This window comes from Pan troglodytes, chromosome 1 (assembly GCF_028858775.2).
Source record: "Pan troglodytes isolate AG18354 chromosome 1, NHGRI_mPanTro3-v2.0_pri, whole genome shotgun sequence".
Lineage (NCBI taxonomy): Eukaryota > Metazoa > Chordata > Mammalia > Primates > Hominidae > Pan > Pan troglodytes.
The window spans coordinates 11,907,881-11,924,188 of NC_072398.2; the positions used below are offsets into that span (position 1 = coordinate 11,907,881).

Consider the following 16,308-nt stretch of genomic DNA (forward strand, 5'->3'; position numbering starts at 1 on the left):
TGCTTCCCCCCTCTTTTTTTTTTTTTTTTGGTTCGATCCTTCTCTATCCTTTGGCTCTATTGCCCCTGCAATTTCTCCTCAGAGGAGGACTTTGACCTGTAAGGGAGTTTTACGTGGTTAGTTATAAAAGTCCGTAGGGCCAAGGTTACTCCAGAAACGTCTCACCTCACTATGCCATGGTTCCTTTGCTTCCTCTTAGTTCTCTTTCTTTTTCTTTTCTTTTCGACAGAATCTTGCTCTGTCACCCAGGCTGGAGTGCAGTGGTGTGATCTTGGCTCACTGCAATCTTCGCTTCCTGGGTTCAAGGGATTCTTGTGCCTCAGCCTCCCAAGTAGCTGGGATTACAGGTGTGCATTACCACACCCAGCTAATTTTTGTATTTTTAATAGAGACAGGGTTTCACTATGTTGGCCAGACCGCTCTTGAACTCCTGACCTCAAGTGATCCGCCTGCCTTGGATCCCAAAGTGCTGGGACTACAGGCATGAGCCACCGTGCCTGGAGTGGTTGCTGTTTTCACATTGGCCCACCAGGCTTTCCAGCAAGGATTTGTCACTGACTTTCAGAGACAATAGAAATCATGTCGCCTCTCTTGCACTTCCTCCTATACATTTACTGACACCCATACGTAGGAATAACTTGCCACTTAGTTTGTCTTAGATACTGTATTGTCTGTGGCTGTGAGTTTTACCCTCTTCATAGCTCTTTCTGGTTGTATGTGGAGATTCAAAGAGATGAAAAACTATGCCTTCTTGATAAGGCTTCATTTCTCCCTGAATTTTTAATAATAACAAGGTAGGTCTGTCTCAAAGTGAATAGTTCCTAAAAGCAAAACCTCAACTTCTAATTTCTGAAATATAGAGACACAGATGAAAATTCATTCACATACAGAACATACAGTAAATATCCACAATTAGGAATCAGGAATAATTAATCAAAACATATCAACAGAATTAAGTGTTTATATTTCTGCAAGAAAATCTATGCTGCTATTATGAACCATTCTCTTTTAGGCAAAGATCAGCCTAAAAGAATAAATATCCTCGGAGCGATTGTCTCAAAAAGTTAGTTCTGCCTTTGATTTTAAAATTCTGTAGCTTAAGATATTGCCGGGCTCATTTCAAAGAGTATATCTATAATTTACAGTATCTGACTACTTACTACCAACAATCTTTCTGTCCTTTGCCCTTTATGATCAATGCAAGAGATACCACTTTGAGGAAAAAAAAAAAAAGCCATATCCCATTTTCTACCAATGAAAGTCAAATCCAGATATATCTATGTGAACTGCATCTAGACCCAGGTTTACGTATTTTAAACATGAACTGGGATTTAGAGGTTTGACTTTTCGTTAATATGGAAAATTGAAAGTCTATCTTATAAAAAAATACAATGAGCCTAAGACTATTGGTTCCTTTACAAACTTAATAATCCATTAAATCTTCCTAGCCCTTATCAGTTTTCAAATTATATCATTGATTTACTTGTTTGCTTTTCTACCAGAATATAAACCTCATGGGGCAAGGACTTCCTGTGTTCTTGCTAACAATCTTATCCCTAGTTCTCTGTACCCAGGAGAGACTCAATTAAAAATCAGCAAAATGGAGATGGAAAACATTGTTATATCCCTTTCATTTATATAGTATGTATTCCACAGAAAATAGTAGAGAGCTCATAAATAACTTCAATGCCACTAGTAAAACTTGCATATTTGAATAGCCTTGAAAGACTTCATCCCACCTTGGAATTGGAAGTGGACTCCAAGAAACAAAGTCTGTTGCCAAATCCTTCTGCTGCCAAGCATAGCTTCTGTTGTTCTTTGTGGATGGTTGCGGTGCACTGCAGAACCACTTCATCATCCTGCAAAGGGGGAGAAAGAGAGGGAAAAATAAGTGAGACGTGACATGACTGCACAGTCCAAATCATATCTTGAAGAACATTATTTTAGTGCATTTTAAAAATCTGTGCCGAATGTAAAAACTACTGTCAAAAAAACAACCAAAAGAAACCCCTACGGAATCAATCCCTCACGTACTTTTTATTTGCAAAAAGGCAACTGGGTAGGGGAAAAGAGGGGAGCTACGGCCATTCAAGGCAATCAGTAGTTTTCTGACTGTACTGACTGATCCCCAGAGGCAACCTGAACAAATAAAAGTAAAATACAGGATTTTCATATTATCGTCACTATTTTAGTCATCAAAATTAACAAGAAATTGTCTGACACATTTCTAGGACACCAAGTATCATCAAGAACAGAACAGATTCTAATAGCAGGCACACATGTCATTTCAAAACTCACACAGGAAAACAGGTCAATAACAGAACTTTCTCACTTCAAAGTGATGGTAAAAGTCATCTTAGTTCAACCAAGCATTAGTTGCTTGATCATATCGGAAAGGATCCTGGGTTGCTTAAAAATGTATGGAGAGACAATTTATTTCAGTCCTCTGAAAGCCAAAACAGGTTTCCAATCAATTAATTAAGCAAGGTTACTGAAGAAACTGTACATGGGGAAAGATGAAAATTAGAATGACTCAATACAGGCAGTGGGAGTGCTGCAGGAATCACGGACTTTAGGACAAGCAAGATCTGGATTCCCATCCCAGCTCACCATGTACTAGGTTATATGATCTGAGGCAAAGTACTGAATTTCTAAAATGACGAAGTAAATCCGATAAAGCACCTTACATAATGACTAGCATACAAAAGGCACCAAATGCACAGTAAGAAAATGGAAAACACAGGTTCTACGTGGCAAGGGCCTAAAAAGTCTGACCATTTACGTGTTTTGACATCTCGACCTCAAAGAAACAAAAGAAAACATAACAGAGTAGTAAAAGAGCAATATAATCATCAACCATTCTAATTAGAGAGAAAAAGGACACACAAGTATATTCTAGAAGCCCTTCACCAAGGTGGTATGGCAGGGCAGAGGTGATGGGAATAAAGACTCAAAAGCAGACGGCAAGTTTTTTTTGTTTTTTTTTTTTTAGCTAACCTAAAGAATATGCTATATGGCCGGGCGCGGTGGCTCACACCTATAATCCCAGCACTTTGGGAGGCCGAGGCAGGCAGCTCACCAGAGGTTGGGAGTTCGAGACCAGCCTGACCAACATGGAGAAACCCTGTCTCTACCAAAAATACAAAAATTAGCTGGGCGTGGTGGCACATGCCTGTAATCCCAGCTACTCAGGAGGCTGAGGCAGGAGAATTGCTTTAACCTGGGAGGCGGAGGTTGCAGTGAGCTGAGATCGTGCCATTGCACTCCAGCCTGGGCAACAAGAGCGAAACTCTGTCTCACAAAAAAAAAAAAAGGAATATGCTATATAAATTGGAAAGGTGCCACTCTAATTTGTATTTAAAATCCTGGTAATGCTTTTATTTGCCTTTATTTCCTTTTTTTTTTTTTTTTTTTCTTTTTTTTGAGACAAGAGTCTTCCTCTGTCACCAGGCTGGAGTGCAGTGGCATGATCTTGGCTCACTGTAACCTCTGCCTCCTGGGTTCAAGCCATTCTCCTGGCTCAGCCTCCCGAGTAGCTGGGATTACAGGCACCCACCACCACACCCAGCTTATTTTTGTATTTTTAATAGAGATGGGGTTTCACCATGTTGGTCAGGATGGTCTCAATCTCCTGACCTCGTGATCCGCCCGCCTCGGCCTCCCAAAGTGCTGGGATTACAGGTGTGAGCCACCGCACCCAGCTGTATTTGCCTTTATTTCCTATATGGTAGCACCAATATTTAATAGCGTAGCTTATAGCACCAGCCACAGGCAAAGCCCAATATTTTTAACAACCACCTCCTAACTGACCCTCCAGGTGCTCACTGATTTCCAGTGAACATTCATTTGTTTTCTTTAAAAAATAATCTGCTAAAAAAATAGCATTATTCCCATAGGATGGGTACATCTGAATATAAATTCATGTGCAGTGTGGCTATAATAAAAACAATCATGAAGTACTTTGGAGCTTATATAATCTGCAAGATCAAAGCTACATTGTGGTGTAATAAAAAAAGAACCAAAAATTGTGCTGGTGTGTTCAATGCCTTATCAAATCCCCAGAGGCTTTTACTATTTTGTCTCACCTACCCTATGGAACTAACTCTAACATGCAAACTACACTCTTGGGTAAGTAACTACACTCTTACTCTTTTGGATGCTAGAGGCTATCTAAATACAATTTAATACATTATTAATAACTAACTAAAGACAGTTTGGGAATGAGAATAAGAGAAGACAGCAAGATGAGGTAAAAACAAAACCACAGACATATGGGACAAGTGGGAGTAACAGAGCTTACTCAGTAAGCCCCGGAAGAAGAGAAGGCACACCGTCTTTACCAAAAGTACAGTGAATGCCCATCCTGGCATTAACTTATTTAATCCTCACTCTACCCCTGTGGTATAAAGAGGACCCACACATATCTAGATGAGGAAAATGAGGCATAAAGTAACTTGTTACTCACAGAGGGCTTATCAGACGTATTTCCAGAAATTGATCACTAAACCTAATTCATCTGAATTAGATTCAGATAATTCAGTCTGTAATCCCATCCCACACTGCTTCTAGAGACTCAGTTGATTTTACCATGTATGTTACCTATAAAAGCGCTTCTCAATCTGTAAGGTGCATCCTATCGCCCATGGATCCTGCTAAGATGCAGATTCTGATTGGGAAAGTCTTGAGTGGGGCTGATTGTGCATTTCTAACAAGCTCTCAAGTATGAGCCACGCTTGAGAGCTTGCTAGATGAGGATCTAGGGCCCAGAAAGGGACCCAGAAAATATATGGATCCTGAGAAATATATGAGTTTCTTTTCTTCTCTTCTCTTCTCTTTTTTCTTTTCTTGAGGCAGAGTCTCAGTCTGTTACCCAGGCTGGAGTGCAGTTGCACGATCCCAGCTCACTGCCACCTCCACCTCCTGGGTTCAAGTGATTCTCCTGCTTCAGCTTCTCAAGTAGCTGGGACTATAGGCAAGCGCTACCACGCGCTGCTCATTTTTTGTATTCTTAGTAGAGACAGGGTCTCACTATGTTGCCCAGGCTGGTCTCAAACTCCTGAGCTCAGGCAATCCACCCACCTTGGCCTCCCAAAGTGCCAGGATTACAGACGTGGGCCACTGCGCCCAGCCAGATATGAGTATCTTTTTGATATATGATATAGGAAACCTATAGGAGTTTGAAGACAATCTTTAACAGTCAAATATTAAAATAAGCCTGTGCACTTTGGACAAATCAGAAATTAGAGCTCGTGTGGAGATGCCCATCAGTATGTGAGATGTACCAATCATCTAAGGGAAAGGAATGGATTTAAATACTATATTAAGCTATCCTATCCAATGTGTGAGACCAACTCACTTACGCAAAGTTTCACTTCAGTCCAGTCCCTTAACATCGTATGATGGAGTGCATGGTAATGAAGCAACATTAAGTTCAGGAGAGCTCCGCTATACCACCAAGGAGAGAGGCTATAGCTACAGCTTTCAATCATGGTTCGCTTCAGGAGAGCTCTGCTATACCACCAAGGAGAGACGCTATAGCTACAGCTTTCAATCATGGTTCAGTTCAGGAGAGCTCTGCTATACCACCAAGGAGAGAGGCTATAGCTACAGCTTTCAATCATGGTTCAGTTCAGGAGAGCTCTGCTATACCACCAAGGAGAGAGGCTATAGCTACAGCTTTCAATCGTGGTTCAGTTCAGGAGAGCTCTGCTATACCACCAAGGAGAGAGGCTATAGCTACAGCTTTCAATCATGGTTCAACTTTGAATGATACAACCTAATCCGACATACTCATCAAAGCTTTTGCCAGTTTGCCCAGGAGCTGCTTCTATTTTACTTTCCAGTAAGCAAAAGGTTCCTTTTGGACAGAAAGTAAAATATACTGAACATTTAATGAACCAAACACCAATTCACAAGCCACCTTCCAGCTGCCTTTAATTAACCCCATCATTCATCTCAGAGCACACTTCCTCTCCAGAATCACTGTGGTCTGACAGCATGCAGAGTAGGCATTTGAGAGGTTTTGATAAATAGCTTAATGTTTTCTATTTATTATCATCCATATGTAATACATCTGGTAGGTAACATATATATGAAATGCACATGAGGATATTGTGTACATGCACACATGCTCACACATACATGTACACATACACACACACACACACACACACACAATCTAGTTTCTATTCCAAGAATAAAGATCAACACTGCCAAATACTGATGGGATCCAGAGGGTTAACCTACCTGACAGGACAATAAAGATATTAATTAAAGTATGTCTTCCTGGGTCATAAGGCCTCTTCCAAATTAGTCTTTGCTATTCAGCCCCTGAGGTGCAGACTTGTTATTCATATGTCTTGCTTTTGCATTTTGGTTGCCTGTGCCAATAGTGTTTCTGAGTGCTGAAATGCACATGATGACCATCATTTTTTTCACCTTGGCCCAGAAGCACTGAAAGCACCCTGAAATACTCACCCTTTACTAAACAAACATGAAGAAACAAATTTATTGATCTTTCTTTATACAAATTCTGGATGAAATAATAAATAATCAACCACTTAAAAGAAACCTCAAGAGCAATTAGATAAATGGAAGCACTTAACAAAAGGGTGACATCCACCTTGGAGTTACCAAGTCCTGTGGATTCTACTCCATCAACACTTTTCCAATCCATCAATTTCTCACCACCTTAGTCCAAGCTACAATTATCTCTCATTTTGACATCTTCAAAATCCACTGAATGGTTCTCCACACTGCACACTCCCTTCCAAGGAGCTTTAGCTTGAGGCCACACCATCAATCTGTACTATACGGCATGCTGGCTTAAAACCCTTCAATGGTTTCCAATTGCTCTAAAGATAAAAGCCAAAAAATCCTTGAGCAGGCCAGGCGCGGTAGCTCACACCTGTAATCCCAGCACTTTGGGAGGCCCAGGCGGGTGGATCACTTGAGGTCAGGAGATCGAGACCAGCCTGGCCAACATGGTGAAACCCCATCTCTACTAAAAATACAAAAATTAGCCGGGTGTGGTGGTGTGCACATGTAGTCCCAGCTACTCGGGAGGCTGAGGCAGGAGAATCTCTTGAACCCGGGAGGCAGAGGTTGCAGTGATCCGAGATTGTGCTACTGCGCTCCAGCTTGGGCAACTGAGCAAGATCCCGCTCAAAAAACAAACAATCAAAAAAATCCTTCAGCCTACAAGGCTCTGCACTGCATGGTCTGGCACCAGCCCAATATCTCCAACCAACCTTCCTTCATGCCTTTTCTCCTACAGGACTTTTGCATGCACTATTAAACCCCTTTCTCTCTTCTCTAGTTAACACTTACCCATCTTTCAAATCTCAACCCAGGCATCCTTTCAAGGCTGTGTTGAGATTGGACCCACCAGGCTATTAATTCTTTTGTTTTGTGCTCCCATAACATTGTATTTTCTCTTTTAGTTTCTTCAATTGTCATCATGCATTCATTTGTGTAATTATTAATGTCTGATTATTAAACTGAGTCTGGGCCAGGCACAATGGCTCACATCCCAGCACTTTGGGAGGCCAAGGCAGGTGGATCACCTGAGGTCAGGAGTTCGAGACCAGCCTGGCCAACATGGTGAAACCCCTTCTCTACTAAAAAAAAAATACAAAAATTAACCAGGCATGGTGGTGGGTACCTGTAGTCCCAGCTACTCGGGACGCTGAGGCAGGAGAATTGCTTGAACCCGGGAGATGGAGGTTGCAGTGAGCCGAGATCATGCCACTGCACTCCAGCCTGGGTGACAAGAGCAAGACTCCATCTCAAAAAATAATAATAATAAAAATAAAAATAAAAAATAAACTGAGTCTGTTTTTACCTAGAATTATAGCCCCAGTATCTAGCATAATGTCAGGTATATAAAAGGGCCTCAATCAATAGTAGTTGAATGAATGAATAAGAACAAACAATGCCCAAAATTTGTAATAAGTTAATACCACTAAATCAGCACTACCCTTTCATTGAATTGCCCACTTTGGACATTGCAGTTCAAAAACAAAGTTCAACATGAGATCTTTCTCAATAGTGAAGAAATGGTGCCTTCCCCAAATCATCATACTGAGGATTGGCCAAATGAGGAACTGTAGCTACAATGCAGATATATACAAGCCTTAGTTAGCAAAGAAAGTAGATAAGGCATTCAGGGATGCCTAGGGACCTCACACTTGGCCAGACTGTACACCGGCTAATCCCAGAACAAGAGAAAGAAAATAGAAAACCTTCAAAGAATCAGGAGATGTAGAAAGCAGGAGACAGAGAAAGCCCAAAGCTTAGGGATAGCAGGGGTGGCGACAGTGGAAGAGGGGGATATAATGGGGGCATTTTGAGGGGTGAATTATGGGAAAGCCTATGTGTATGCACCTGTGTGTGTGTGTGTGTGTGTGTGCATGTGCATGTGTGTTTGTACATTTAGTAATTCTGAGCAAAGTTAGCTTGACTGCTGCTCACAAACCTGTGAGGTCACACACACAGAAAACCACTTCCACGGTCGCCCTATCTAAAATAGCAGCCCCTATCACCCTGAGTCCCTTCTCTTATTTTTTCCCCTTTATTATCACTACCTGACACTATATTATATGCTATTTGCTTTTTTTCAATTTTTCTGAGCCTCCCCCACTAGAATGCAAGTTCTGTAAGGGAAAGGACCTTGTCACTTTTACTAATGGTGATCACCAAAGCCTGTAAGAATGCTGGCTCACAGGAAGCACTCAATCAAAAAATATCTATTAAATAGATACATAGATGACCTCTAATCCAATTTGATCCCAGCAAGGGGGTGGTATTTAGAGGGGCTTCTGCCTTTCCATTACAACAAATAAGAATCAAACAAAAGATACTCCATTCCTTCCGTACAAACATCTTGAAGCACTCAAGGGTGAGCCTACGCATTTTATTTAGTATCTCCCCATGCCACTTTCACATCAGTTTCCTGATTGATATTTAATAACAAGGAACAGAATTCATAAACCATGACAGTGATGTTACTTGCAGACAGAAATCACTTCTTTGCAGTTACTTAGATCCAATTCTGTCCATTTCTATGGGTTCCAATAGCATTAGGATCTGTGTGAGAGCAGGAACAAGGTCTGTTTTGCTCACCAGTATATCTCTGTTGTCTAACACTGTGCCTGCAAATGTTATGAACTCAATAAGTGATTGCTTATCACAATCCACCTTAAGATTATTCATAAATACATGCTGCCATGCTGACAGATGGAGTCTCTTTTTAGAACTGCCAAGGTAAGATCTTATTTAATTTCCAATCAAAGCTGGTATTGCATGATCCCATTAAGTGATTTCATGGTTTCATGCAGCCAGGAAATAGGGCAATATTGGAGGAAAATTACCGATCCTGTCTATTATTGCTGTGACAAATTTTAATGTATCATAAGCATCCACAGCCTCAATATAAAACCCAATGCATCACTGGAAAAAAGCAATGCAGTCCCTTCTTTTTCCCCTATTTTAAGTAAAACAATGCTCTTTGTGTACATAATCTAAACGAATCAATCATATATTATACTCTTGAAAACTCAATAAATAGTCTTAATAACTCTGGTCATTTAAAAAAAAAAATCTCTCACATCATGCCAAGTATTTTCCCTAAACTTTTACTCCTCCTGTCTTCCCGAGATTTTTTTCCAGGTTTAGGCTTTGTGTAACTGGTCCTCTAAGTTATGTCCTGAGAATTTTTCCATAATTAGCATCAACTCAAAAAGCTCACTATATGTATCTTGTCCTGTGGTTCTCTCTCCAGCACATCAGCTTAAACTCCACGGAAACCAGTGGCTTAATGAAAATAAATGCTTTAGTGAAAACCTAAGTTACTAATTATCCATTTTAGACAACTGTACATAGAAAATGTTCAGTCAATATATGTTGAGTTGAATTTCTTTCTGTATTTCCTGTGACTATAAAACTCTTGGCCGGGTGCAGTGGCTCGTGCCTATAATCTCAGCACTCTGGGAGGCCGAGGCAGGTGGATCAACTGAGGTCAGGATTTTGGGACCAGCCTGGCCAACATGGTGAAACCCCATCTCTACTAAAAATAGAAAAAATTAGCTGGGCATGCTGGTGTGTGCCTGTAATCCCAGCTACTCAGGAGGCTAAGGCAGGAGAATCACTTGAACCTGGGAGGCGGAGGTTGCAGTGAGCCAAGAGAGTGCCATTGCACTCTGGTCTGGGCGACAAGAGTGAAACTCCATCATAAAAAAAAAAAAAAAAAACTCTTTAGAACAGAGATCTAATATTTATGGAAGAAAGGCCAGAACTGGAGTACTGGATTCTGACAATTTTGTGATGAGTAAATAAGACATGATTTCTACAATCACTGTTGCCAAGTCTGCTGGAACAGTACAGAATGGAGAACAATTCTCAAACAACATCAACAGTTTCTTTTAAATAGTCATTCATCATTTAAAAGATATTCACTCAGATGCAATACATGCTAGGAAATATTATAAGAGCTAAATTGCCTAATAAACAAAAGATCCCTGAACTCATTAGGCTTGCATTCTAGCAAGAGAAGAGGACAAATTTAAAAAAATAAACTAAAAATCTGAAAATCTTAGAAGGTGAAAAGTTCTATGGAAAGAAAAAAAAGAATAGTATAAGGGGATCGGAGATGCTACTAGCCTGGGGGAAGTTGAGGTTTTGAACAGAATTGCCAGGGCCTCATTGAGGGGGTGACTTTTGAGCAAAGACTTTAAGGAGGAATGAGAAATTGATCAAATGACGATGTGGAGACAGGGTCTCGCCATGTTGCCCAGGCTGGTCTAGAACTCCTGGGCTTAAGTGATCTGCCCACCTCGGCCTCCCAAAGTGCTGGGATTACAGGTGTGACCCACGGCACCCCACCAAAGTGTTTTATTTCTTTGTAAAACACTTGTGACCTGCCTTCACTCGCCCCACAATATAACCGTCCCGGTGGAGTGAGCACCGGTGGAGGGGGAGCAATCCAGGGAGAGGGAAAGCTGGTGAAAGCCCCCTAGGCAGGAAAGCATGGACTTAGCATCATCAGAAAATTCACAGCTAGAGCAGACTAAGCTAGGGGAAGTGGGTGGGAGATGAGGTCAGAGATAATGGGCCCAGACCATGGAAAGCCTTGATGTCAGTGTAAGACCTTTGGATTTTACTGGGGGAAATGGGCAGCCACTGGGTCATGTACTAAATGTAGAGTGTAGAAAGGCAAGGAAGAAGCAGTTACCCAAGGGGGGTCACTGCAACCATTCAGGGAGGGAGATGGTGGCTCAAACCAGAATGGTAGCAGTGGAAGTAGAGAGAAATGATCAAATTCTAGATATGCGTTGCATTTATCAAGTGCCAGTTATGTTGCAGGCATGGTGATAAGTGCTTACAAGTTGATCTCATTTATCCCATCATTACTTTTGACATTTATGTCATACGGACAAATAAAATGTTATCTATGCTATTTTCTTTTTTTTGTTAAAGCAAATAAGTAGTTAACAGAATAAGCTGAGATAATTCCAAATAAAAGAAGCCAATATTTTTGGACTTTCACTCAGTCTATATTTATTCATTTAAAATACAGGCAGTCCTCAGTTTGCATGCTAGTACAGGACTATTAAAATGTCTTCAGACAAGCTTTGGGAAAATTCACATTGTTTATCATTGTTCCATGACCTTTAAGAATTTTTGTCCAAACATGACAAACTCCCTATGATTTATAAATGTATAGACAACATTTTCTAAATAATAAAACTAAATGTATTTAGTACACTATAATTTAGAAGACTGGAAACATTGAGAATTAACGTGTTTTATTTATTTTATTTTATTTTTGTAGAGACAGGGTCTCACCATGTTGCCCAGGCTGGTCTAGAACTCCTGGACTTAAGCGATCTGCCCACCTTGGTCTCCCAAAGTGCTGGGATTACAGGTGTGACCCACGGCACCCCACCAAAGTGTTTTATTTCTTTGTAAAACACCTGTGACCTGCCTTCACTCATCCCACAATATAACTGTCCCAGTGGAATAAGCATCTTTGCTATCCCTGGACAAATTGTCACGCTCCTACATTTGAATCACCTTCGGGAATTTTCTCCTTTGTGCTTTCAACGTGCTGAAATATCTCTGAGGGTTCTTTAATGTGAAGTTTTTCACCTGGTGTCATTTACTCTGGAACACCTACATCCTATGGGTCAGAACCATTTTCCTTGCACAGGTCAATAAGCTCACTTTCACTAAGTTCCTCTGGGTGTGTATTTACAGGCAGTCAAAGGGCAGGACTGTCATCCTTCCATAGCCAGGTCATCCTTTTAGAACTCCTTTATGTTCAATTGGAATTCCAGTTCCCAATGTTATCACTTTTTGTTTCTTTGATGTACTTTCATCTGTTAGCCAATTTCCACTTATTCATTTTTTGTAAATCTTGGATCACTGGGGAACAAGAAGGTAACAACACTACACACTTTGCCTTGTATGCATGAACTAAAAACCAATACACAGTGACCAGTCATCCACAGACTCTAAAAGAAGTGATGTGATCACATCAATCATATCCATATGATGTGCATCTGCTATTTGACAGTGATTCATATTCCTAATGTGGTGATATTACAGAATAATCTAGTTTTCTCATAGTTTTAATTGCAGTGATATGATTGCATTTGAACTACCGTGTAACTGTCTAGTCTTCAGTTCCCCACCAGTGGATGAACTGGGCATCCTCCAAGGTGCCTTCAGTCCTCACATTTTACAGTTCTGTGAAAAGGGCAAAAGAAGAGAACGGAATTCCCCCCATGTGCAAATTCAAGCAGAGAAATCAACTGTACCTTTCACATGTTTACTGTATAAGCCTATCTGTAGCCTTCTATTAAGTAGAGGAAATGACAGGATATTTCATTAGTAGGCTTAACTATTTATGCTGTGTGTGTGGTTTTATACAAGGTGACGGTAGTCTCTCTCTCTCTCTCTTTTTTTTTTTTTAAATGGTCTAGAGCTCTGTTGCCCAGGCTGGAGTCTCACTCTGTTGCCCAGGCTGGAGTGCAGTGGTGTGACTCACTCACTGCAACTCTGCCTCCTAGGTTCAAGTGATTCTCCTGTCTCAGCCTCCTGAGTAGCTGAGATTACAGGCGCACAGCACCATGCCTGGCTAATTTTTGTATTTTTAGTAGAGAGAGAGTTTCACCATGTTAGCCAGACTGGTGTTGAACTCCTGACTTCAGGTGATCCGCCCGCCTTGGCCTCCCGAAGTGCTGGGATTACAGGTGTGAGCCACCATGCCTGGTCCAGTGGTATCTTTTCTATCTCAAAAATAATATAGCTACAGAAGTCATCTGTTGTTCTGTGCTGATGACTCTTACGCAAAAGTTTAAATACAAAATGACACATAAGAGATTATGGCCTGTGAGGCCAGTATTAACAGTGTGCCTTGGTAATGTCAGCCAAAGGGAGCTGGACAGAAACACCCAAATACCAGACACCATCAAGATGACGTCAGAGCCCTCACTTTATTTCCAACAGTCAGAGATGGCAGCTGGCCAAGCAGAAGGCAGAAGGCAGAATGTTGCTCTGAATATATAAACTTTCATCAATGCTTTTCTAGTCCCAGTTTAGTAGAAAGAAACACTTCTATCAGAAAGGAACTTTACTTTTTCATCTTTAATACACTAAATCAGGAAATCCATCAGTGGCTGAGCAGGTATACTGCACCAATAAACTCTAAATTAACCCCTTAGCATTCTGTCACAGTCTGTTGTCAACCAACTGATTCAGTCTCACTCAGGGCTGTCCTCACAGGCCATCAGCAATCTTTAGTGACCTAGACTTTTAGTTCCTGCCAACTAAGAAGCAGCAAAAATAAAAACTTGAGCCATCTTCAAAGAAAGTCTTGAACACTTTTCTTAAATGTCACAGAAACCAAGAGGTACATAAAAGAATATATAGATATGCCTTTATTTTATGAATAGCCACCAATAATGATCACATTTTAATAGGTCTATTACCCCAAATGTTGCCATCCCCCTTAGTTCCTTATCTTGATAAGTGGCACTGTCAAGCAAACAGTAATGAATGCCAGATTCCCAGGCAGCATCCTGATGACTCCCTCCTCCTGACTGCCTGTAGTCCTGTTACCTGCCCGGACATCACCCTGGCCATAGAGGAAGTCAGCTTCTCACAGTCCATCAGACATATCGCATGATCTACTTCCTCCTCCATCTATAACACCTTCTCACGTCATTCTCCACTCTGCTTGCTACCATCCAACCACACATACCGCTATTTTGCTCCTCAGATGTGCAAAGCCCTTTTCTTTTTTTCTTTTTCTTTTTTTTTTTTTTAGATGGAGTCTTACTTTTGTCACCCAGGCTGGAGTGCAATGGCGCGATCTCGGCTCACTGCAACCTCCACCTCCTGGGTTCAAGGGATTCTCCTGCCTCAGCCTCTCGAGTAGCTGGGATTACAGGCACCTGCCACCACACCTGGCTAATCTTTTTTTGTATTTTTAGTAGAGACAGGGTTTCACCATGTTGGCCAGGCTGGTCTCGAACTCTTGACCTCAGGTGATCTGCCCGCCTTGGCCTCCTGAAGTGCTGGGATTACAGGCGTGAGCTACTGTGCCTGGCCACAAAGCCCTTTTCTACCTCAAGGTCTTTGCTTGTTCTTCCTCCAGATCTTTGCAAAACCTGCTCTGTCCCATTTTTAAGGTCTTACCTTATTAGCCCTCTCCTTTCCTTCTCACCCTACCTTCCTTCCCAACATTATCTCTCCAGTTCCTTCATAACATGCATCACACTCTATAACTGCTTAGTTTACTCAACTGTTTCCTTGCTCACTGTCTTCTGGAACAGAAGCACGCACACTGCGTGAAGAAAGACTCTGCCGACCTTGTTCATACCGCATCCCTGGTACCCAGCACATAGTAGATATTCAGTCCTCTATTTGGAGAATAAAGAATGAATGATACTTTCTATACCTTTAAAAGGGAAAGAAGCTACCATTGATTACATTCTAGAACTACCTCCTTCCTAGGTGTATCATTAAGCATCTACTCCCAGGTACTATGCATTATCTCAATGAAATAGCAAAGGGAGGTTCATGTTAGTTTTATTTATCAACTTATACCTATCATATAGCACAGCATCTGGCACAGAAGCGATGGTCAATGGCTAAGAAATGAAGAGCTCTATGAGTTAAGTACTATTACTATTATTATGGTTACCCTACAGATGAGCAGAAAGAGCCATTGTAAGAGTAAGCCATTTGCTCATGGATGCGCAGGTGGTCGAATGAGACTTAAATCTGGGCCCACACAATTCCAAAATCTATGCTCCTAGCCTCAAGACTATATTGTCTCCTACAATGATATCAAATCACTGCACTAAAAGACAAAGTACAGTCCTGTGATTTCCCAAATATCTTTAGATAGTAGGCTACAGCTAAAGTGAATAGACTCTAGACTTATCGTATGCACCCTGAATAGTGTCAATGACAACAAAACCACATGAAAAACAAATTTACAGAAAATGCCAAGCAAATTGGTTTGAATGGAGGAGTGGGATGCAATGGTGAGGTGAGAAAGAGAAGGTTGGCTATATCATGAATAGGTAGTAATTAAAATTTAGACTAAGGAAGGGCAGCCTCAAGTAAAGTTACTCAAATTTTTGGTAAAGGAGAAAAAAGTAGAGTGGAAGAGGGAGATCAGCACAGAAGATGAGAACGCGACCTTTCTCACTTTGCATTTTAGAGATGGAAAAATACTGGAGTTAAGCCTACTTTTTTGGGCTATTTTAGGAAGAATGAATGTATCAACATCTGCCATATCCTTTGGAATTCATTAAAGTACTTGATAAAACAAAGTTGTTGGCTCAGAAGCCAGCAGAGTGTCTTCCTCTTCAATTACCGCTTTCACAAGTTTCCATGTTACCCTAAAATCCAGGAAACGGAATAATTAAGAGGAGCAGCAGAGAACCAAGGAAGGTGAAGGAGTCAAGGGCACAGCCAGCCCCAGATGCAGGCAAGAAGGTGGTGACTTTGTAGGGAGCTTTGAAATGGTAATCTACTGATGAAAATTTGGTTTCCTTTCTATAATCACCATACACAGGTGTATTAGTCTGTTCTCACACTCTGGTACCAACTTACTGTATTAGTCTATTCTCACGCTGCTGATAAAGACATACCAGAGACTGAGTAATTTATAAAGAAAAAGAGGTGTAATGGACTCACAGTTCCATGTGGCTAGGGAGGCCTCCCAATCATGGCAGAAGGCGAAAGGCACATCTTACATGACGGCAGACAAGAGAAAATGTGAGACAAGCGACA

At 41.1% G+C, this 16,308-nt stretch overlaps 1 protein-coding gene across 22 annotated transcripts in view; it reads right to left on the reverse strand.

The window, feature by feature from the left end:
* The window catches only part of RYR2 (ryanodine receptor 2), a 788,912-nt gene that overhangs the window by 566,199 nt on the left and 206,405 nt on the right, over positions 1 to 16,308 (reverse strand). For all 22 annotated transcript variants that reach the window (XM_063790296.1, XM_063790294.1, XM_063790292.1 and 19 more), the window contains exon 2: positions 1,740 to 1,859. In XM_063790296.1, the coding sequence (XP_063646366.1) occupies positions 1,740 to 1,859 (120 nt within the window). The remainder of the gene's footprint in view (positions 1 to 1,739; positions 1,860 to 16,308) is intronic.